At 42.0% G+C, this 25,204-nt stretch overlaps 1 protein-coding gene and 1 pseudogene across 8 annotated transcripts in view; both read right to left on the minus strand.

The window, feature by feature from the left end:
- The window catches only part of PTK2 (protein tyrosine kinase 2), a 211,533-nt gene that overhangs the window by 137,614 nt on the left and 48,715 nt on the right, over positions 1 to 25,204 (minus strand). For all 8 annotated transcript variants that reach the window (XM_023741606.1, XM_023741605.1, XM_023741602.1 and 5 more), the window contains 2 exons: positions 15,741 to 15,907; positions 4,948 to 5,035 (listed from right to left, as the gene is read on the minus strand). In XM_023741606.1, the coding sequence (XP_023597374.1) occupies positions 4,948 to 5,035; positions 15,741 to 15,907 (255 nt within the window). The remainder of the gene's footprint in view (positions 1 to 4,947; positions 5,036 to 15,740; positions 15,908 to 25,204) is intronic.
- LOC105756847 (eukaryotic translation initiation factor 1 pseudogene) lies at positions 11,798 to 12,398 on the minus strand (annotated as a pseudogene).

Consider the following 25,204-nt stretch of genomic DNA (forward strand, 5'->3'; position numbering starts at 1 on the left):
AACGTTCCAGCACAAACCCACCTACTGACAACTCACTAATCCTCTCTAACAGTAACCTAACGTTCCAGCACAAACCCACCTACTGACAACTCACTTTCTTTCCGACCCCATCGTAAGCCAGGGGCATAATGAATAGTGTGCCTGGATGAAATCTCAGATAAAGGACCATAAAGTTAAGTTAGTTTGTAAGTTGTTTTTAGTTTTTTCTCCCCTCCCCCTTCCTCCCTTTCTCTTTTTCAAGGGATGAGGAGATAAGGAGAGTGCTGACAGGGATGTCTACCCTGACAAAAGAGCCGTGTCACTAAAATTACTGATTCTTGCAAAACAGAGATAATAAATGCTAACACTTCATTGCGTGCCAGACATTTCTAGGCGCCCGGGCACGTTATTTCATTGAATAATCACGACAACCTCACCCCACTTTCTGGGTTAAAAACACTGAAGCCAGTTAAGAAAATGAACACACAAGCCACAGATTGGGAGAAAATACCCACAAAACATATAACCTGACAAAGGAACTACTCGGGATATGTGAAGAACGTCTACAACTTAATAACAACAACAGACACAAAGACTGAAACAGACCTTTCACAAAAGAAGGTGTACTAATGCTCAGTACACACGTGAATAAGTGCCCAGGCTTCATTAGCTGCTCACGAGGGAAATGCAAACTAAAACCACAAGGTGACTCCACCACACGTCCACTAGGACTATGGCTGAAGTTAAAGACTGACAACACCAAATGTTGGGTAGAATATGGAGCAACCAGAACTCTCATACATTACTAGAGGGAACGTAAAATAGTATAACTATTCTGTAAAAAGGGAAGGTACTTTCTGATGTAACAAAATATATATCTACCCTCTACGACCAGCAATTCCACTCTTAGTTATTTACCCAAGGGAAATGATGTTCACAGAAATACTTGCAGAAGAATGTTCACAGACACTTTATTCACAGTAATAGTAAAAAACTGGAAATATGCCAGGTGCCCATCAATAGGAGAATGTGATATATTCATATAATGGAATACTACTCAGTAGTAAAAAGAAACAAATCACTGAAAATCTCAAATGCATGATGCTGGGGAAGTAAGCCTTACATAAGTATATACACTGTATGAGTGCATTTATAAGAAGTTCTAAAACAAGCAAAACTAAGCTACAGTAGGAAAAAATAAAAACCAGGGTTGACTGTGGAGGCTGGGAGTGAGGACTGACTGGGAAGGGTCATGAGGAAGCTTTTGGGGGTGATGGTCATAGTCTATATCCTGACAGAAGTTTGGATTATTTTGGTGAGCCCCTTAAAATTGACTGATTCAGTGCAAAATTCAGTAAAAATATGTGTATGCATACAGGTATACATTCTATGTTTGCATCAAATAGCAAAGATTCTATTAATTTTTACTAGAAAACTAAAGAATTGGTGTCGTCAAAATCTGAGGGCCTTATATAGTGATTAATTTGTCTCAGAAATCAGTGAAAATCTCCACACAGAAACTCTTATACAATAGCTCAGCTGCATTCTTAGCTAAATATATTTTGGCTAAAAACAGCTGAAGGGGCTAATTATTTACACCATTTTTTGGTGTGTTTACAGAGGAGAAAGTTCTGAATTTCTAACTCATTTTCCAACTTTGGAATTAAATCTGTTCCCAAGCTGGGTACTGCCCGTACAGAGTAACATATGGGTCACCTGTAATAATTCTGGAATGTCCAAGCATGTACCAGAACAGATCCTGCACTGAAACTTTCTCCATCACCAGAAGTCAAATATGTAACTATTGTTCCCAAACCAGCAACTCAAAATTATACTGTTTTTAAAGCTGTCTTGCGAGATCAGGGTAAACATATAAAAATACATATTTTTTTTTACCACAAACGTTTTATATATAGCATGCTTTTTTAAACAACAGCATTTCATGTAATACCTCCCATGCCCGTGAATACAGCTGTACCTCGCCATTTATAATGGATGCAGAGGTTCCAACATTCAGCAGAACTGATTTAAACAAGCTCTACTGACAAAAACATGCAATGCTTCCAAGTTGTTTTGTTACTATAATGCTCCTACCTGTGAGCATCCTTGTACATGTGAATCCGTGTGACTCCTGTCATTTCTTTAGAGTAAATTAGCTCAAACCCCATGACAATGCCAACACGTGACTATCTTTTACTTACAAAATGGCAGTGCGATATGGCACCACCTAACAGATCTGGAGGGTATGAGCAGATTTAAGGCTCTTCGTACCTGGTTAACTCATGAGTTCTGACAAACCATGGAATCTTCCTTCTTCCTTCCCTCCCCTTTTTGGCTTAGCACTACCCTTACCTCCCCCTCCCTTCCGTCACTTGAGTCCGAGTCACCTGGCATGGATAAGCAGCATAACTGGCCACCAACATGGCAAAGAGCCTTTACTGTGACCACACTTGCATTTTTGGAAAAATGTATCTATTTGGCAACATAGTATAAAAGTATATACAAAATGAAAGCAATTATTAGAATAAAGATATTTTAAGTGATGTTTAAAAATATTTTCTGGACTTCCCAAAAATATGCCATATTATTTAACAATTTTAAAAAATTTAAGAAGAGCGACCATAGAAATGGATGGACGCAGAGGGTGGGGTGGAGAAGCTGGAGGTTCATACAGAGGCCCGCAGGAAGGAGAAGGTAAGATACAGCCATACCATAATGAGCAGCTAACACTGAATTATGACATGCAAATGGTAAATCCTGAGTCCTCGTAAGTCTGGTAGTGTCTATAGATTGAAATTCAAATAATTACTGGGCAATTTTATCCCATTTAATCAACAGACTGATCCTGTGGGACAGCTAGGACACCTGCAGGTTGTAGCAGATGAGAAGACCGAAGCTGGCGAGGTCGGTCCAGTCTCAGTGTCGCTTAAAGCACACGGCACACGTGAGTGCTCACTGCAACTGAACACACTCCGCCGAGAAAAGCCTCAGCCTTACACTGCATTCTCCTCGGGGGCTTAGAAAGACAACTCAACCGAATGATACAGACTGCAACCAGATATGCCCTATTAATAAAAGAAAATCTGGGGTACACTGGTATGTGCAGCACTAACTTTCAGTCATATGGCCAGAAAACAAAGCCTTCCAAAAGGAAAAAAGAAAAACTAGGACAACCTAGTAACGGCGTGAAAGGAACAAAAACGTTGCTGAGTTTTAGGTTAGCCTAGAAAGTACAAAAAGGAGTAACTGCAAGCTATTTAGGCCTGTATTATGCATTCTGGAAATCAATGTCACTAAAGTAGCTGTATATTTCCTCAGTGGCTGGATTTTTCAAAGAAAGTATGCCAATACTGATACAGACTCCATACAAGAGAAAAAATACAATATAAATATGTAATAAAGGAGGAATCAGCAAAATAAGGCACTCACTGGATTTCTAAGGGATGAGATGTAAGCACATACGGGAACGCATTCTCTAACCTAGAAATCTTTTTCCTGATTCACAGGCCTTCAGCAATCTCAGCTGGAATCTGAGCATGCCTTTTCTCTTTTCATTTTGCCAAACTTAACTCCCTCTCCCATTCAACTTGGTATTACTGTAAACCTTTAAAACTTTTCACATGTCCCTACATAACACCTTACATTTCCTATGTGACTTCTACCTTACAGACAAGAAGAAAACAGACCCTGATAGCTACCAACTTCCTTAGCTTCCTGCTCTCACAGATTGGATCTGCTGAGCAGAGTATCTGTCCATATCTCACATAGGGGAAGTAACACAACTGACCTTTCCTCTCCCTCCTTCTGAATCTAATCTACCATTTCTCCTTCCTCGCACTTGAATGCCTAGACTTATGCAATAGGCCTTTTCCTCCTTATTTTCAGGCTCCATTTTAGTTCAATCTCTGTCAAATCCATCCACCTAAATTACGCTTATATCTTTCTACTGTCTTGCCTGAATTGTTGATGAGCCTTCTAACTGACAGCCATCTGGGTGGTCTTATTAAACAACAACACATTTCTGACCAATGCGTTCACTAATTCTTTAAATGGCTCCCAGCGACTTACAGGACACAACCCCCAACCCTTTATTTACACGACACGGTCCCTATCTTTCTCACCAGTTCCTTCTCAAACCATCTGAGCACAGACGTAAATGCACCATGCTTTCTCTCTCTCCTCTGCGTTCTTGCCTAGAAAGCACCCCTCTTCTTCTGTCTACCAAAGAAGACTTGACTGGAATGACATCTGACTCCCACTCTACCTGGCGTTAGCAGACCCTTCCATACACGCGCACTCCGATGGTCCGCGCCTCTGACTGGCACAGGGCTGAACACAAAGTAACTGCTTACAGACGGACTTCCAAGATAACCACTATGTCATTAATTTCTGCGTCCCTGGCCCAGAGTAGACGTTTAATGAAAATTTTTTATTAAAACAAAAATTTACCAAGTACATTTAATGGCAAAACTGTATGTACAAATGTCCCTCTGATATTCACAGGTCGTATTTTTTGGGCATTCTTCACTAATACTAATCAGTAACATTGACTTGGTCACAAAATTGTGTTTGTTGGTTCCTTATGTCACCTATACTCACTGCCTAACTAATACCTTAAGGGCTAAAAAGCAAGCTACTTAGTGCAAAAAGTCAATTTTTGCTTTATTATGCAAATTGTTACAGGTTATATGGGTATGGCTGGCTCTGACGATCAAGTCTACATACGACGAATTTGCTGCTATTGAAGAATGCCACCTGTACTTGAAGTTGAATTACAGTTAATAGCTGTATCCCTTAGGACTTACTGTCTCCACATAAAGTAATTATCTTTTAAGATTTGTCCAAGCATACAAAAGTTTACAAAGTCTCAAAAATCCAACTTAATGAATTTCTAATTCTAAAATCAAAACATGTAATAAATAGCATTCAAAGATACAACAAAGAGTATATTAAAGCACCCTCCTATACCTGTTGATAGAAGAAATTCAGAGTTGGCTTATCTTCAGTAAACTGGTTTAGAAATCCTTTTGGCAAATAACGAATTCTCAATTCATATCTAAAAAATAATTCACAGAACAGAACAATTAGAATTAAGTAATTTCTTTAATTCATCGTCTGCAATTACAGTATCGTGGCTACAGCATTGCCAAACACTCTGAAATATGATTTAAAAAATAAGTTAAAAAGGTTGGTCCAAAGGACTAATGGACCACAACTACCACAGCCTCCAGCAGACTGAGTGGAGATGGTGCTCGGCTACCACCACCAACTGCTCTGACAGGGATGATAATAGAGGGTCCCAGACAGAGCTGGAGAAAAACGTAGAACAAAATTCTAACTCACAAAAAAAAGACCAGACCAGATTTACTGTCTGACAGAGACTGGAGAAACTCTGAGAGTTATCGCCCCCAGATGCCCTTTTAACTCAGTACTGAAGTCACTCCTGAGGTTCAACCTTCAGTCAAAGATCGGACAGGCCCAGAAAACAAACAGTAATACACACAGCTCAACCATGTATATGAGACGAAATGGGCACACCAGCCCAGGGGCACGGACGAGAAGGAAGGAGGGTACAGAAAAGCTGGACGAATAGAAATGGGGAACCCAAGCTCGAGAACAGGAGAGCACTGACACGCCGTAGGGTTGGCAAAGTACGTCACAAAACAATATGTGTATTAACTGTTTAATGAGAAACCGATTTGCTCTGTAAACCTTCATCTAAAGCACAATAAATAAATGAAAATAAGTTAAAACATAATCAACCGACTTTTAAATGCAAACTTTTTATTTTGCAGCACAAAATGGTGCACACATCAAAAGTGTGGGGCTCATGCTCCTGACGTGACAAGAAGCTAGAAGCCCTCCAGCTCCCCATCACTCTCCACCACTGCCTGCCAAGGTGAAACGCCATCCTGACCTCTATCACCTTCCAGGAGCTTCCCTGGTTCCTAACTCAGCATCAGTGAAACTGTACAGCATGTACTTTTGGACAATATGTGTGTGAGGTTCATCCACGACTGGGGGCCGTTGTCTGTTCACTTTCATAGCTGCTCCACGGTATGAACGCACCAGTTATTTACAATCCACATTACTGTTGATGGCCACTGGAGCTGTTTCCTCTTTCTGGTTATCAGGAAGAGCACTGCTCTGCACACTGTGTATTCCCATGAACACAGGTCCGTATTTCTGTTGGGCATGCACACAGGCACAGAATCACTGGATCCTAACGAACATGTACGTTAGCATTAGCAGATATTAGTAAACAGCAGGCCAAAGAGGCTGGGCCTGTTTCCATTCCCACCAGCAGTATGAGGGTGTTCTGACCGCTCTTCGGCCTCACTCTCCTTTGGTATCTGCTTTTCGTTTTAGGCACCCTGGTGAGATACTGTGATACGCATGGTGGCTTTAACTGGCATTTCCGTGAGGATTTATGAAACAGATCACTTTTTCTTAGGTTTATTGACCATGTGGGAAACTGTCTTTTGTGAAGTGCCTATTCATGTTTCTGTCCATTTTTTTTCTATCAGGTTGGCCATCTGTTCTCCCCACTCTCTGTCCCCCATAACTGATTTGTAGGTGCTCTTTATATACTCCAGATACAAGGCCTCTGGCAGATACAGTCAATCTCCTCTCCCGCTCTGGCTTGCCTTTCACTCTCCTTATGGTATCTTTTGAGGAAGAAAAGTTCTTAATTTTTACGCAGTCCTATTTATTCTTTTTAGTAAATTCTTTTAATGTTTTGTTTATAAAATACCTTAGTTTCTTCCTCAAAGGTTATAAAGATATCAATTCTTTTTCCTAAAAGTTTTATTATCTGACCTCTAAAAAATACAGTTGGCTCATAAGGAAAAATATGCAAACAAAAAAAATCAATACAATTCTTCTGGTTCATGCTAAGGGTGAAAAACATGCAAGATACACATAGACAAGTTCTGCTAAGACTTGTGTCCATTTCGTTAAAACAAACAACAGTCAAGCAATCAGGTGCCATTTCAATCTGGCTCTCAGAGAGAGTTTCTAATGCTGCAGATTTTCTAGATTGGCCTGCTGGTAACAATGGACACTTACTGAGCACGTCGTGCGCGACAAGAACCGTGAGGAGCACTGTACAGAGATGACTTCTTTACTCAACAACAACCCCATGAGAAGCAGAAAGAATGTGGACTCTGGATCAAGACTGCCAGGATTAAACCCTGGCTCCAACACTTACCCACCGTCTGCCATCACCGCTCTGTGCCTCAATTTCCTCCTAAGGATGTTGTGAGAAATAAACGAACTAGTAAACCCCAAATACCTAGAACACTGACTCCAGAGAAATTTCTAGCTTTCCTTGGACAATTTAGGACATATGTTGCTCCTTACCCATTTCAAGTACTAGATTTCCTTTCTTTGGCAAGAGATCACTTCATTTTAACAGTTAGAGAAGCACCAATTTAAGAAGGCGCCACTTTACTTCTCCCGAAATTCTGAAAATAAATAATACTCCTCAAGATGATGTATATGGCATGTCATTTCAAGACAACACAGAAGACTGTATCAAAACACAATCTACAAAGTCCTGAAATATCATTATTCATTTTCTTTTGTCATCTCTGAAAAAGGACACCTTTCCTCTACCTAAAGGACTTTTTTTCTCCTACAAAGCCCTTGGGAAAAAACCCACCTCTTTCCAGAGCAAGAAGCTGTTAAACAGCAGTGAACAGAGGCGCACTGAGCGGGGGAATGGGAGCCCCATCTTGATAACAACTGGCGGACTTTCTCTTTCAGCTGCTCAGAAAGGCAGACACTGAAAAAGCCCCACAACGCTCTCTCAAATGCCAGGAGAGCCAGACCTGGCCCTCAGAGGCCAGAAAACACAGCGCCATCTCACCAGAAGCTCTCCCGGCTTGCTCATCACTGATTAATTCAGCACAGAAGCAAAACGGCCCAGACCACTTCATACAGGTGATTCCAGAGAGTTAAAATTTAATTAGCTAAGTGCAAAATCTTAGTTTAATCTCACTACACTGTATATGTGAAAAATATCGAACTGGCAAATGTGGTGCTATCTGTATTTTTACAACAATTAAAAGAAAAAGAAAAAACCATTCGATGGAAATCTCTCAAAACTTCATGATCCGTTTTTGCTGCAGTATAAACTAGGTATGGCATTGTACCTCTAAACTTTTTGGGCTGACTCAAGATCCCAACGAACACTACCCATCTAACTGGCATCTCCCAGGAGCCCAGAAGGGGTAAGGAAGTTCCTGCCCGCTCCTGGATAGACTGGGTAGGTACCAGAGACAGGGAAGCCTGCACATGCAAACTAAGGAGTGATCTTCAAACTCTGCCTCGGAACTTTGTAAGTTTCTGCCCAAGTTCCTCAGGGGCCTTGTGGGACAGGGGATGCTGACCCTCCAAAGGCTCTGAGCCCTCAATTTCCCTCTGACCGAGTTTACTATTGCCTTGTTTATATTTTTCATAGAGTTTTATCCTACACGTGTTCCGAACAATATTCTTTTTAGGTTTTTATTGCTTTTTACTTATCATGCTGTATGTCATCTTCTGGGATTTACTGTTTTTAGTTGAAGTAAAATGTACATAAAATGAACCATTCTGAAGTGTACACGTCAGCAGCTTTCAGCACGGCCATGATGTTGTGCTGGGACTCAATCTTGTCACACAATGTCACACTGCTAAGATCCACCCACACCGCGCATCAGTGTCGCTGCGTGATCTGCAGTTCCTTCACTGTGAATGGTGCAACATCCCACTCTGTGAACATCCACAACTTACTTAGCTGCTGCTGGTTATCTGGGTTGTCCTCCCAGGTTTTTGTCACAAAGAGCACGCTATGAACACCCCTGGGTCTCTCTCTCAGTTCAGGCACGCAAAGCAGAACTGCAGGACTGTAGGAATGTAGAAATTTGACTTTCAAGAGAACGCCGTTTTCCTAGGTGGTCTGATTTCCATTCTCCCCAGCAGTGCAGCCTAGACATGGTGGGTCCCCATCCTCTCCAGCTGCTGACGCTGTCAGTTGACCAATCGAACAAAGTAAGACAGAATCTCACTGTGGTCTAGATCTGCATTTCCCTGATCGCTCATGAAGTCAACAATGTCCTCCTAGGATGACCAGTCAAACAAACTTGTTTTCCCTTTTATGAAAACATCTTCACAGTTCTTCCCCATTTTATTAGGTTGTCTGTGGTTTTCGTATTGACTGCAGATTGTCTTTACATACTCTCAACACCCTCCGTTGTCAGCTACCTGTGGTGTATCTTCTCCAGTTTGCAACTTGTCCTTGTACTTTCTTCAATGTAACTTTTGACAAACAGACAGTCTTAATTTTAACTCGGTGAAATTCTCCATTCTGTTCTTTTATACTTAACGGTTTCGGATCTTAAGAAAATCTGCCTACACCAGGGTCAGACAGATATCCAACTGTATTTTCAACTAAACTGTTTTCAAGTTTTGCTTGTGATATTTCACTACGATTCTCACTCACGCTGATTTCTGAGGGCTGTTCGAGGTAGGATCTAATTTGGTTGTTACTCTCCCCATGTGGAAGGCCCTTCTTCTTTCCCTAGTGACATGTTAGGACACCTCCATAAGGTCATCCTGCATGAGACAGTTAAGAGCTAGTAAGTGCGATGCAAGCTAGCTCACCAAGGTGTTGGAGGAACTGAACACTCAAGGGGACAAGTTTGCGTCTCAGGCTTATCCAACAATATGAAAAGATCCCATAGAATACAGCACACAAGCACAACTTGTATTCAAAAACCTCAGAGGAACAGAAATTGATATCCAGTTATTCTGACCTTTCCTGATACTTTCATTTTAAAAGGAAAACCTTACGTCTCAGAATTAAATCCAGAACTGCAGTCGCCCTCACAAATCCCCCTACGGGCTAAGAAAGGTATCTGCCAGTGCGAGAAAACACTGATGAGATGTGCTGCTTCTCGTGCTGTAGTCACACTCTGACAGGGCTAGAGAGGAAACAGCTGAGCGCACAGATTCCGTTTCCAGTCGGCCACCCAGTTAGACTGCACAAGCTCTCGGGAAAGTTAGTAAGCCTCTCTAAGCCACAGCTTCTCACGCCCACTTGGTAAGACTATCATAATATGGGCTAATTTTGCTAAAATATGCCAAGCGCTCAGTACAATGTGTTACACACAGTAAGCAGCATGAGCTAATGTGGTGACACTGTTATTCACCGCAGTGTCCAGTTCTGGGCAGAATACAGGTGTCTACAGCATCGTATTATTTTGCTTATGGGCCTATTTTATTAACTGCATTGTCAATACACTCATTTACCCAATTTTTATTCAACAAGTGCCTACTCTGTACCAAGCATGACTAGGAACCAGGAATACAGCAGCAAATTAGACAAAGCCTCTGAGGGAGAAAAACAGACACATAATGTCAGTCCTGCTGAGTGCTGTAAAACATTAACAGGGTATGTGCCGGTGGAGAATCCCCAGGAGCAGCACGTAGAGGGGGCTCTTTAGGTAGCATGGTTGGGGAGGGCTGTGGGGAAGCGGTGACAGTTGAGCACTTGCCCAAAACAAAGTGAGGTCCATGCCATACTTGGAAATGGCACCAGGGCGTACTCAGCATAGTCACACCAACTTCAAAGGCTCCAGCTAAGCAATAAGCAAAGCTTGTTCAAGAACAAATAAGAAAGCCAGTGTGGCTAGAATAAGTGAAAAGTTCTAAAAGATAAAGGCAGAAAGGGAGGTGAGACGAAGGAAGCCGAAGTTGAAATGGAGGGCTACATCGTTCAACAAAGAAGACAGCTGGCAACAGGGAAGAAACCACCAAATTAGATCTCAACCCAAGTATTTGCAAAAATGATCCCAAAATATAGAGTTAAATGGGAAACTGAACTGTTAAAGGGACCAAGGAAGCTAGAGTCGAGGAAGGAGAGGAACAGCAGGTAAGGTCTAAGACGTCGGAAACAGAACACGCTCCAGGTGTGATGAGGTGTGAGGCTTCCTGAGCAAGGCTGATTTACACATTTAATTGGATGGCTTAGAATTTTAAAGAGCCAGCTGCAAATCCTGTCTCTTAAAAACGTATCCCGGTGCACCTGCTTCTCACTTCCTCTGACCCGTCCCCTAGTCTACCATCTTTTCTCCTTTTTGCCTGGGTTATTGCAATAACAGGACTCGTTTCCCTGTGTCCATCCAACTGACTGTGTAAATTTAATGCCAAACGCAGCTCTAGGGAGAGCAGAAACAGAAGAAGTCACTAGGCACCCCAAAATTTAAAGGCGAGGCAAGGGAAGACAGAATCTGAGCGGTCAGTGAAGTAGGAAAACCAGGAGAGCCATGTGCCCGGGAAGTTGAGGGAAGCAGCATGTGAGAGGAGGAGACGAAGTGCGCCAGACACTGCGGAGGGCTGGGTGGAGGACGCGGAGCCCAGTGCCGGTTCGGCATAAGACAATTAAAGCCAGACCACCAGCAAGTTGACTGTTTCACCATGAACCACGAATTATTCAGAAGTGTGCTTTTTAACTGCTATATATGCAGGATTCCATATTTCTCCATCAGAAACAATTGTTCAACGCATAATTCACATCTATGGTTTACTACTGTTTGTGTTCTTTTTTCAATCATTAGGAGAGGTACGCATATTCTTTTATCATTAATATTTTTGCTTTATGCATTTTGAGGAATATCTTTAGGAATTTACAAGTTTAACACTTGTATCTACTTCTGTATTTATTAAATTCCTAGTGAACTGAAACTTTTATTATATACCACCTCCTATATTCCCAGTAATGCTTTTTAGCCTTAAAACCTTTGTCATAGGTTATTAATATAGCAACACAACCCCCCTGAGTTATTATTCGCCTGGGATATCTTGTTCCCTCCCTACCCCCTACCTGTCCTTATGCTTTATGTGTTTTTTTTTTTAAACTCTTTTCAGTTATTGCATGAAGGAATTACACTAGTCCAAGCTAAAAGTGGACTCCAAATGGTTACATTATACAAGCTGTGAAGTTTTAAACTTGTGACAAGGGACAGAAGGGAAATTTTCTACTCACTGCAAGGAAATCTTCACTTAAGCTTCAGTGAGCCACAGCACTTAAAGCCCACGAACCTTTAGCTGCCCGTCCTTAGCCAGTCCAGTCTCTGCGGGGAACCGGCACGTGTTCCCGCGCTGGTCGTCCTGTAGCTGAATTACTTCTGCATATTCTGGACGCTCAATTCCAGCACCACTGCAGACACGCTTCTCCTTACGTGCTCTCACTCATTTCTTTCATCGTAATCATCGGCGATCCCCTGGACAGCGGTAAGGGCCTTTCTGCCATTTCTCCGAATCCTTTTATGTACATAATCCTCAGTCCCAGCAGGAAGGAGGTCATCACCCTTACTTGCCTCAGCAAAGGGGTCAAAAGAATGGAGGTTCTGGAGAGCAGACACACCAAACTCCATTTCCCCGGTAGAGACGGCCCCGCGGAAGGTGGCGGCGGGGGAGGGCGTGTGAGGGGGCCGCAGCGTCGGGAATTGAGGGAGCTCGAGGGGGCGGCTGCTGAGTGCTCTGTGGTGGCTCAGTGACTGGGCATATTTGAGAGTTTTTCAAACTGGAAATCACAACTCATTAGTGGGCTGTGAAATTATTAATTTATTTATTTTAATGAAGTAGAATAGAACAAAGTGGAATGGAAAACCTTAGACTTTATAGTGTAAATAGTAAGACTGAGTATAGATTTATGAAATGTCTATATGTAAAGAGAGAGTGATTGATTATATATATAAATAGTTCTAAGATAGACACACATACATGTGTATTGCATCTCAAGCTAAAATGTCTGTCTGTTCAAGTCCAAGAAAAATGTTTGAAAATCACTGTTTTACGTATCTCTTATAAACAGCAGACAGCTGAAATTTTTTAAGATCATGTACCAGCAATCTCTGCCTTTTAACTGGTAAGACTATCTACATTTACTATCAGTATATTTGCATTTATTTCTAAAATCTTATTTGTCCTTCCTATTTATCCCGCTTTTCCAAGCTTGCTTTTTCTCCATTTCTTGCCTTCTTTTGATTGATTGTCTCATACCTATTTGTACATCCACTGTTCATTAAGTGTTACCATCTACTCCTTACGTTTTAATAATAATCCAAATGTGTGATTTTAAGACTTTGGCTAACAGGACTTTAGTTCTGATGTGCACGCCACTATCCAATCCTTTAGTTCTACTTTTTAATGATCAAAAATCCGGTCTTATAACTATTTTTGTTTTATAAAGCCAATGCCTATTTAAATCTACCTTTTTTTTTTTTTTTTGCTACCATTCCTTGCAAGTATCTTCTCCCAGTTTGCAACTCAAATTTTCCTTCAGAGATCATTTTCCTTTTTCCTGAGGTGATTTGTCAGAGGTCCCTTGGGTAGTAAACTCTCTAAGGAAAATGTCTCTATCTCACTCTGTTCTTCGATGGTAATTTAACTGGGTAAACAAATACAGAAAACCAGTAACTTTCTCTCACCACTTGGAATATATTACTCCACTATTTTCTTGGCATCTATAGTTGTTGATTATTTACAACAATCTGCCTAAGTGTGGATTTGAAGTTGATACTGTATTTGAGGACTCGAGTCACTCACTGATTCCAGAAAATTCTCAGCCGTTACCTCTTTGGATATTTTCCCTTCTCCATTCTTATTCTCCTCCGACAGTTTCTAGAATGACCTCGTTCTTCACGTCACAGCAACTTGCTTTCCTATCTTCCACATTATGTTTTGGGCAGTTTTCTCAGGTCCACCTTGTTTACTAAATTTTCACCTGTCTCTAACCTGCTGTTTTATCCATTCAGTGATTTCAAGAACTTCTATCTGGTTCATTTTCAAATCTGCTTGGATATTTATCTGGATAGTCTCCTGTTCCCTTCTGATACTTTAGATCCCCTCATTTTAAACAGAGAGAGCAATCCCTATCAACCCTCCCTCTCAACCTTTTGAGAAAACCATGCATGCACATACCAACTGCACCTCTCATCACATTTCCCTCTTCCATCACTTTCACCTACTATCCACGTACCCTTCAGTGACCTACTGACCTGACAAGCCCAGCTGCGGTCTCAGTTTCTCAGACCACATTATTCCTACTGCAGAAGGCATGCTGATTTAAAAACCTGTACTATGACATCAGACAGATTCAAATCCAAGCTGTGTCACGAACTATGTGACTCCAACTTACTCAATTTCATTGAACCACTGTTTCTTTACCTATTAAACAGGGATAACAATGGTATTTACCTCATACAGCTGCTGGAGTGTTAAATGAAACATACATTTTGATCTCTTTTATAAATAGCACACAGCTGGAGTAAGCCTGGCTCTCCGTAACCACTGTCAGCTGATACGATCATCACCAAGTGTTATTATCAACAACAGTATCTTCTTCACCCCTCATTCAAGCGGGGTCAGCCTAGGAGAGGTTCTGTCTAACATGGACTAAATTTTTCTTACTTTTGTGGACTCAGGCGCTATTAAATAAAGTAGCACCCTCCTCAGTTTTACTTGAAATAGGTAAAATAAAATGGCTTAAAAAGGCAAAGCCAAAGCTTCTATACTCGGAGATTTAGATTCAACAAACACTTTACTGAGCACTTACTATATGCAAAGCATTGCGTTAAGAAAATCATATGCCAGGGTTACTTATGAAATGTCTATATAAATTGAGAGAATTATGTTAAATAAAAATACTTCCAAGTATTTTTTAACATTTAGAATATCCTTAAATCGTTTTAAAACGTTTACTTGGTAAACTAACAGTAGGTCCAATCTTCTATAGCCACTGACATAAATCAACCAAACTATATTCCCAAGAAATATTTTGTTAGTTGGACTCTAGGTATCGATAAACGTGGAAATGCAACTACATCTCTTTGTTAAAATCTGTTAAGGGGACGAGATTTTATTCAACTAAAGATTTATTAACCTAAACATGTTTTTCTTTTAAAAGCGTCTACCCTAATAAATTTAGATCCGTGGACTGAAAGTTACTGAAATACAAATGGCCTCTTTAATCCATAATTTCTGTAGTACCATTTATAAAAATGAGGACCCTTGTAGAGAAAGCCCAATTTTACAAGCTAATACTTTTCTCAACAGTAACTATTTTATATGTACAGTTTCCTACCAACATCATGGTTTACATACAGTGAAAAAAATTACTAAGGGAGGACTAGGGAAAGGACAATTATAGGGAATCCGTTTAATTTACTTTGAAATAATTTGTTTCATTAACAATAGTACATGAGTCACTAAGCGATCACGTCCTAATTTTAATATTCTAGGTGAGTATCAAACCCACACCCACGCTCTTAGGCCCAGGTGTAGACTACTGGGCACAATAAAGCAAGCTATGTATCCCACTAGTCAGGTAGTTAGGTGGTCTCCCCCTGGGCACAGCATCAAGTCCTGCTGCGCAAAAGGCTAATAACAGATCAGAAAAGGAAAAGAGTAAGGGCTGGAATTCTACTTAGAGCAGAGTTTGAAACAAAGTAACACTGAGAAGAGAAATGTGACCAGCAAAAGAATGGAATCAGATGGCTCGTTAGGAACCAAAGGTTAATGATGCCAAAGACAGACTAAACAGGAGTCCAGAAAAGACCCCTGGTTAATAATCACGAAGCAGTTTTACTCACAGATGAACAGTCGTGATAATCAGTGTGAAAACCAAGCACGGAGACACACATCCCCAGTACATGTTTTTCATAAGCCAAAACAAATGACATGTCAGTCACACCACAGCAGGTTTGCAATCTTACTTCCACTCCTCGGGGGGGTGTGCAAGTTCGTATTTCTCCCGCACGTTGGAAACGCCCATGTCCAAGTGGAGCCAGTGAACCTCCTCGGACAGCAGGTGACTGAGGCGGAACCCGTAGCAGGCCACGTGCTTTACTTTGTGACTGTCCACTATCTTCTGGATGATGCCCTGAAACACATCCCCCAACAAAAGCGACTGTGTTACAAGCTGGAAAACAATTATGCTGAAGAGTAATGCAATGTTCTGTTCTTTTAGTCAATCAGCAGCAGCTGGTTGTAAAAGAATATCAGGTTAAATCAATCACTTAACAAGGACTTTTTTTCTCAAACACTATTTTGATGATCATGGAAACTGTTTCAAAAACACCAAAAGATGTGTTTCCCTTTCCTTTATTGATAAACAAGGTATGTAAACTCAGACATACAATTCTGCAACTCTACCTTTGTAAAATCCCCGAAACCTGTTGACCCTCAACAGTATCCTACAGTTAGTATTTTCTGAGGACTAGACCCAAATAGGGGATTATACTTCCTGAACCAGCAAGATCATATTACTTGAGACCAGGCTGCAACCTTAATATCGGTTTAAAAAAAAAAAACAGAACACACAAGTAAGACCATGTTTCTGGTAATACTGATGACATATGAAAAATTATTTGAATTTGGAGCTAATCAGCTATTTGCTCTCTCTAGCTTATAAAGGAATCATTTTAACGTGCAGCAACCTAAAACACCCCAAAAATCTGACGCTTCCAGCCCATGTGCCTCATGAGTGCACAGGAGACACAGGTCACCCTGCATGAGGTCATTAAGACAGCTCCCGAGAGGAGGGGAGCTTTGTCCTGGGGCTTGGGAAAGGCAAGTGTTAGGACTGGCTTGTCCTGTGCCTCCCCAGCAGGGAGAAATTATGTATGGAGATGTGTGTGAAGAGGCGGCATGTGTGGAAGACACACTTGTGAGAAATCATGTACGGAGACTTGTGTGAAGAGGCAGCACGTGTGGAAGACTCAGGTGTGAGAAATCGTGTACAGAGATGCATGTGAAGAGGCAGCATATGCAGGAGATGCACTTGTGAGAAATTGTGTACAGAGACGTGTGTGAAAAGGCAGCATGTGTGGGAGACACACTTGTGAGAAATCGTGTACAGAGATGTGTGAAAAGGCAGCACGTGTGGAAGACACACTTGTGAGAAATCGTGTACAGAAGTGTGTGAAGAGGTGGCACGTGTGGGAGATGCACTTGTGAGAAATCATGTACAGAGATGTGTGAAGAGGCGGCACGTGTGGGAAGACGCACTTGTGAGAAATCGTGTACGGAGACATGTGTAAAGACGCAGCACGTGTGGGAGACGCACTTGTGAGAAATCGTGTGCAGAGACGTGTGTAAAGACGCAGCACGTGTGGGAGACGCACTTGTGAGAAATCGTGAACAGAGACGTGTGTAAAGACAGCACGTGTGGGAGACGCACTTGTGAGAAATCGTGTACAGAGACATGTGAAAAGGCAGCACGTGTGGAAGACACTTGTGAGAAATCGTGTACAGAGACGTGTGAAAAGGCAGCACGTGTGGAAGACACTTGTGAGAAATCGTGTACAGAAATGTGTATGAAGAGGCGGCACATGTGGGAGATGCACTTGTGAGAAATCATGTACGGAGATATGTGTGAAGAGGTGGCACATGTGGGAAGACACACTTGTGAGAAATCGTGAACAGAGACGTGTGTGAAGAGGCGGCACGTGTGGGAGACGCACTTGTGAGAAATCGTGTACAGAGACGTGTGCGGAAGACGCACTTGTCATCATGACAGAAGCCAGCAGCTGCCGTCCCAGCAGGTGTGCTGATCACAACCCACAGCAATCTCTCCAAGCTTTTCGGTGAATAATAAAAATGCCTATTAAAGAAAATCATCACTGTTTTTAAAAACTGGCAATTAACTGAAGCTATTATACAACTAATAATGTAAGACAACTGACAAGCCCCAGCACAAGCTGGGTATTCCTGCCCTGTGGCACACTATTTCTGTCCTGAGCGTGGTGCTGTTGATAACACGATAATACAACACAGAATGTGCCCAGCCCTCCCGTGAGAAAAGATAAATAATACAATATACATTGTATACAAAAGCTGCCCCAGGCCCAGGATGTCTACCACCAACGGCCAGGATATGTGCCCTGGCTCTGCCTCCCCAGGCACCGAGTGGACCAAGTCGTAGGAGGTTCCCCCTCTCAGACTACAGGATCACAGTACAAGGTTGCTCACCAAGTGCGGGGAGGAGGGACAAATGGAGGGGGGAGGGAGGGAGGAAGGAAACTCAGTATCAGAAAGAGAGCTCAAACAAAGGGCCTGACTGGAGGAGTCTAACAGCGCAGAGGAAGACACCTGTCCTCAGGGCAGGAAGGATGTGTGCAGCCCACAGAGCTGCGTAGGGCTGCAACAGGCAGGCAACGTTCTGGCTTTGTAATCCAAGGCCTGGCCCTCCCACCATGGCCACAGAGAAGAGTGCTACAAGCTGTGCCCCGCACACGGCACCCAGCTGAGTGGGGCCAGCAGGAGCGGGAACCCAGCCCTCCGTCAATTTTTGAATCTTAGCTCTGAAGAGAAAGGGGCACCTTTTCTAATTCTCTCTCAGGTAGCTTCTGCAGCTTCTTCTCTTTGGCAAGACACAAATCCCTAAGCTGCAACAGACTGGAGCTGGCGCCTCTTTCAGAATTCCCACAACAGCGCCTTTGTCTCCCTGTCCAGCTCGGCCAGTTCAGTTCACAGAGCACACCACACAGAGCTTGCCCTCACTAGAGCACAGACCTGATCACATCACCTCTACGCCGCTGCTCAGCGCTACACCCTGCTCCCAGAGACAGCTGTCTGTCTGTCTTCACGCACCTGGTCTCCTCCTTCAGCGTCCTGACGCACAGTGCAGGCACAGCAGGGCACGCACACTTTCTCACAGTGCTGTCACAAAAACCGCCCTCAGATAAGCCCTACCTTCTGTGTGGACTGCCAGCAAGGCCACCTCCCTCTCCCCTGGGCTCACGGGCACAGAAGAGTCCATCTGCACACACCCAGCACCACCGAGTAAGGCTCAGTCTACAGCTGTGGCGCTGGTTAGGGGTAAAGCAGGTCCCTGGTGTTGAAGTTCTGTTATGGGTCAACTTGATCACACTGCCTGAAGAATAACTTAGACCCAGGAGGATTTCAAGTTTGGGTTCGCGTAGCAAAGAGTTACTACACTGTAGCCACACCTCATGACTAATCAAGGATGAAACTCCCACTATCCACCAAGAAATGAAGACAATACACACATAGAAATTTTCTGTTATTTAATTTTGCCGTTTCACTATGCTTCCATCTTCGATCTGTCCGATTTCTCATTCACTGATGCTGTTAGGTACTGTCTAGTTGGTTCCAACTTATAGCGACCCCAAGCACAAAGGAACCAACACTGCCCAGTCCTGCACCATCCTCACAGTCACTGCTATGTTAGAGCCTACTGTTGCAGCCACTGTGTCACTCTATCTCATTAAGGGTCTTCCTCTTTTTCACTGATTCTCTACCAAGCATGATGTTCTTCACCAGGAACTGGTCTTGACAAGACGATGTCTCACCATCCTCCCTTCTGAAGAGTGTTTTGGCTGTACTTCTTCTAAGACAGATTTGTTTGTTCTTTTCAACACTGTGAAGGGGTCCTTTTGCAGCAGATTTACTCAATGCAATAGATCATTTGATTTCTTGACTGCTGCTTCCCTGGGAGTTGACTGTGGATCCAAGTAAAATGAAATCCTCCACAACTTCAATCTTTTCTCTGTTTATCATGCTGTTGCTTATTGGTCTAGTTGTGAGGATTTTTTGTTTTCTTTATGTTGAGGTGTAATCCATACTGAAGGCTGTGCAGTCTTTGGTCTTCATCAGTAAGTGCTTCAAGTCCTCTTCACTTTCAGCAAGCCAGGTTGTATCATCTTATCTGTATATCTCAGGTTGTTAATGAGTCTTCCTTCAATCTTGAGGCCGCATTCTTCATATAGTCCAGCTTCTCAGATTATCTGCTCAGCATATAGACTGATTAAGTATGGTGAAAGGATACAACCCTGATGCACACCTTTCCTGATCTTAAACCACACAGTACTCTTTTGTTCTATTTGAGCGACTGCCTCTTGTTCTATGTAAAGGTTCTGCATGAGCACAATGCAGTGTTCTGGAATTCCCATTCTTTGCAATGTTATCCATAATTTGCTACGATCCATCCAGTCAAATGTCTTTGCATAGTCAATAAAACACACGTAAACATCTTTCTGGTATTCTCTGCTTTCAGCCAGGATCTATCTGACATCAGCAGTAATATCCCTTGTTCCAAGTCCTCATTTGAATCCTGCTTGAATTTCTGGCAGTTCCCTGTCCATGTACTGCTGCAACCATTTTTTAATTATCTTCAGCATAATTTTATTTGCATTTGCTATTAACGATATTGTTTGACAATCTTCACATCATCTTTCTTTGAAAGGGCACAAATATGGATCTCTTCCAGTCAGTTGGCCAGGCAGCGGTCTTCCAAGTTTCTTGGCATAGATAAGTGAGTGCTTCCAGCGCAGCACCCATTTGTTGAAACACTTCAATTGGTATTCCGTCAATTACAGGAGCCTTGTAAAAAACAATGCCTTCAATTTAGCTTGGACTACTTCCTTTAATACCACCGATTCTTGGTCATATGCTACCTCCTGAAATGGCTGAATGTTGACCAATTCTTTTTGGTAGAGGGACTGTGTATTCCTTCCATCTTCTTTGGATGCTTCCTGCATCATTCAATTTTTTGCCCATAGAATCCTTCGATATTGCAACTCGAGGCTTGAATTTTTTCTTCAGTTCGTTCAGCTTGAGAAATGCTGAGAGTGTTCTTCCCTTATGGTTTTCTAACTCCGGGTCTTTGAACATTTCATTATAATACTTTACTTTGTCTTCTCGAGACGCTCTTTGAAATCTTCTGTTCAGCTCTCTTACTTCATCATTTCTTCCTTTCGCTTTAGCTACTCTATGTTCAAGAGCAAGTTTCAGAATCTCTTCTGACATCCATTTTGGTCTTTTCTTTCTTTTTAATGACCTTTTACTTTCTTCAGGCATGTCCTTGATGTCATCCCACAACCAGTCTGGTCTTCGGTCATCAGTTCAATGCATCAAATCTATTCTTGAGATGGTCTCTAAATTCCCATTCTCTACTACCCCTTTAAATTTCATCTCTAACTCAATCTGGATAGCAACCAATATTATAAACATACAAGGTACTTAAATATTTAGCGACAAATGCATATACAGAATAACAAATAATTTACAAATATTAATTAACAAATAAATAATATTTACTTCTGGATAAAGCTCAACAAATAACTTTGAAAACTAAATATTTGTTGCTGGATGCATAGATTCCATAATTCAACAAACACTACTAAGCACTCCTCTGCAGTTATCGGCACAGACAGGTGACTATAGCATCTCCATGCCATTAGAGGGGACTTACAATCGTGAGGGTAAGATGAAAGCCAAAAGAATTTTAATACAAAGCAGATACTCCCTGTCCACTCACAAATTCTATTACCTGTTTCCCTGTTCTGGTCAAGAACCTTCAATGGAACAGATAGTTCAAGGGAAAAAAAACAAACTTCTAAACATGTGTAAAGAGTCTCAACCTCATTTACAGCACAAGCTCTTTTAAATGTACCTAACTGATGACACAGCAATTCAACAAGTAATCAACCTGCAAAGAGCCGACACACGGAGACATGACATGAGCACAACAACATTCACTGCAGCACGCAGGAAAGCACAAGCCTGGAGACAACCAACTGCCCACTAATAGGGAACAGGTTAAATATTTACAGTAAATCCTTACAGCGGAACTGTCTACAGCCAGTTAAAAGAATAAAATGTATCTACATGTCCTGTTATGGAATTATCTTCAAGATTACTTACACAAAACCAAACCAAACCTGCTGCTGTGGAGTCGACTGCGACTCACAACGACCCTATGGAACAGAGTAGAACTGCCCCACAGGGTTTCCAAGGAGCAGCTGGTGGATTCAAACTGCCAATTTTTTGGTTAGTAGCCGAGTTCTTAACCACTGCGCCAGCAGGTCACCCAAGATTACTTAAGTGAGGAAAAAATAAAGCATTAAAGAGCCTGTAGGGTGCTACCATTTCTATATAACCCACACATACACAAACACACAGGTACATGTATACAGTATTTCAGGAATACATGAATTTAGAAGAGTGATTGTCCCTAGGGAGAGAGAGTGGGGCAAGGGTTATAATAACCCACTGAAGGGAGCGGAATTAAATTTCATTTTCTTAAACTGGCTTTGAAGGCCCATGACATTCTAGTCCTACTATACACAAAAAAATATTTGGCTATTCTGAAACCTCCATTTCTCCATTTACTTCATATCTCAGGCCTCAAAATACAATTTTTCTGACTAAATTCTCATATTAGACATTCATGGCAAAATAATTATTTTTCAGGCTGAAAATAAATCAATGTCTTTGCCATGCTTATACCTTATTAGCAACACGGCCCTGCAGGGCACACAGCGCTTTCAGTAGTGAGGGATAGTTAACTTCTTGGCTAGTGCCTTGTCTGGGGGAAGAAGGAGAGGTACAAGCGCAGAGAAAGCTGCTGTGAACATCCCTGTAGCTAGGTCTTCATACACATGTATAAGCATTGCTTAGAAACAAGCTACTGGGTCAAAAGCTACTTAAAATATAACATTTTGATAATTACAGCCAACTTCCCCACCAACAAAACCATATCAGTTATATGTGACACATAGATATTATACCTCACTATATCACCTAAATTGTTTTATCAAAGACAGCCTATGATATTAACTTTCTACAACCTTCTATCTGTGCAGATGCCTTCATTCTACCTTTCCTTGACAGATAATTTATCTGGTATAGACTTCTAAGGTTCAGACTATTTTCCCTGAGCTCTTTGAAGATCCTGTCTTCCTGCATTTAGCAGCAATGATGAAAAGTATGGTATAAATGTCATTCTTTCATCTGGGTGGGGTACCTCTCAGGTAACATTTAGAATTTTTTCTATATCCTGATTATTCTGAAGTGTCACTACAATGTTGCCTGATGAGAATTTTATTCAATATTGTACAGTATGGGTTAAACTCTGTAGTTCTGGGTAGTTGATGTTAGATACCGTCGAGTCAGTTCCGACTCGTAGCAACCCGATGTACAGCAGAACGAAACACTGCCTGGTCCTGTGTCATCCTCATAATCGTTGCTATGCCTTTAGCCCACTGTTGCAGCCACTGTGTCAATCCATCTCGCTGAGGGTCTTCCTCTCTTTCGCTGACCCTCTAGTAAGCATGATGTCCTCCTCCAGGGACTGGTCCCTCCTGATAACATGTCCAAAGTACGTGACACAAAGTCTCGCTGTCCTCGCTTCTAAGGAGCATTCTGGCTGTACTTCTTCCAAGAGAGATTTGTTCATTCTTCTGGCAATCCATGGTATATTCAATACTCTTCACCAACAACATAATTCAAAGGCGTCAATGCTTCAGTCTTCCTTATTCATTGACCAGCTTTCGCATGTATATGAGGCCACAGAAAATACCATGGCTTATCAGGTGCACCTCAGTCCTCATAGTGACATCTTTGCTTTTTAACACATTAAACAGGTCTTTTGCAGCAGACTTGCCCGATGCAATATGCCATCTGATTTCCTGACTACTGCTTCCATGGGCGTTGATTGTGGATCCAAGTAAAATGAAATCCTTGACAACTTCGATCTTTTCTCCGTTTATCATGATGCTGCTTATTGGTCAACTTGTGAGGATTTTTGTTTTCTTATATGTTGGGGCATAATCCATACTGAAGGCTGTAGTCTGTGATCTTCATCAATAAGTGCTTCAAGTCCTCTTCACTTCCAGCAAGCAAGGCTGTGTCATCTGCGTATCTCAGGTTGTTAATGAGTTCTTCCTCCAATTCTAACGCCACATTCTTCTTCATTCATATAGTCTAGCTTCTTGGTTTACTTGCTAAGTATATAGACTGAATAAGTATGGTGAAAGGATACAACCCTGATAAACACCTTTCCTGATTTTAAACCACTCAATATCCCTTGGTTCTGTTCGAATGACTGCCTTATCCTCAGAGTTGCTGGAGCAAGGTAGTGACACCTGGCAAAAGCTATGGAATGCACTAATGCAAGATAAGTGTCCTGAGCACTAACTCAAGACGTATCCAACTCTATCAGCCTGGGTTCATGCATTGTGCAGGGAGAAAACATACCAGCTTCTCAGCAGTTTTTAGTAATCATAATTGGATTTATGCCTCCTCACACCTGATTTTGGTGGAGCCTGGAGGGTTACACTGGTTGAGGCTGGTTAGGTAGATGGAATGCACCTATGTGATTATCTCACCTTACAGACCCCCACCACAAACAGATGTTTAGAGACCCCCACCAGAAGCAGATCTTGTTCTTCTTCATACTGACGTGCTTCATGCATATGCCAGTGAAGGTTCGAGACCTGGGGAGAAACTGTCCAAGGCCAAGAAACCTGTACCTCAAATGTCCAGGTTCCTTAAATGAGTATCCTTTTCTACAGCTGCTATGCTGTATTCTTTGCCTATAAACTGTGGTGTCCCACAACCTTTTATTCTTGTTTCACAAATCTGTCCCTTCTCATCTAAGTGCTTCTTTTCCTGCTGCACTATTCACTCTCTCAACCGCTGTGAAGGCTTCCTGTGCTGGCTTTGTTGTCTCTCATGGTGCTGACCTTTCTCAGCTATCCGGTGACTTGGGGTTCTTTTGGATCACTTATCCTGCAACAAGATTATCCCACGTGCCTCCCGCGTGGCAGTGGCTTCCAACCCAGCAGAGCCGTGTGGGAAAACTTAGGAAGGCCTGCAAACTGGTCTGACCAGCCCAGGCTTTTAGGAAAGGAAGTACATCCGTTACAATGGAAGCAAGTACAGACTCTGGGCTCAGGCAACCGAGGGTTTAATTTTCTGGTCTGCCACTTACTGAAAACATCATCTTGGTCAAATTACTTATATTCTCTGAGACTCCTTTTTCTCACCTATAAAATTGGGCTAGCTCTAGATTAGTCTTATACCTTCTAATTACCTCTAAAACCCAAGTATCACTACATTATTCTCTTTACAACCTCCTGTGGAAAGCACGATGAAGGCAGAATACCTTACTTAGAAAATAAGACGTTTTTAATGATCTAGATCTCCTAACCTTCCTTTGCAACTCATGCCCGCAATTTCCTCCTGTTCCTACTTCCTTATTCAAACTTAGGCAACTACTATTTACGAGACAAGACCAACCAGGAGGGATTACTTTGCTACATTTCCAAAATACTTCAATACTGCACCCATCATACTGAAATACAGATACTTAAGAAGCTAATGACCATACTAATCCATGAACAAAGTGAGGGCTGAAATCTTTTTTTTTTTT

This window comes from Trichechus manatus, unplaced genomic scaffold (assembly GCF_000243295.1).
Source record: "Trichechus manatus latirostris isolate Lorelei unplaced genomic scaffold, TriManLat1.0 scaffold00185, whole genome shotgun sequence".
Taxonomy (NCBI): Eukaryota; Metazoa; Chordata; class Mammalia; order Sirenia; family Trichechidae; genus Trichechus; species Trichechus manatus.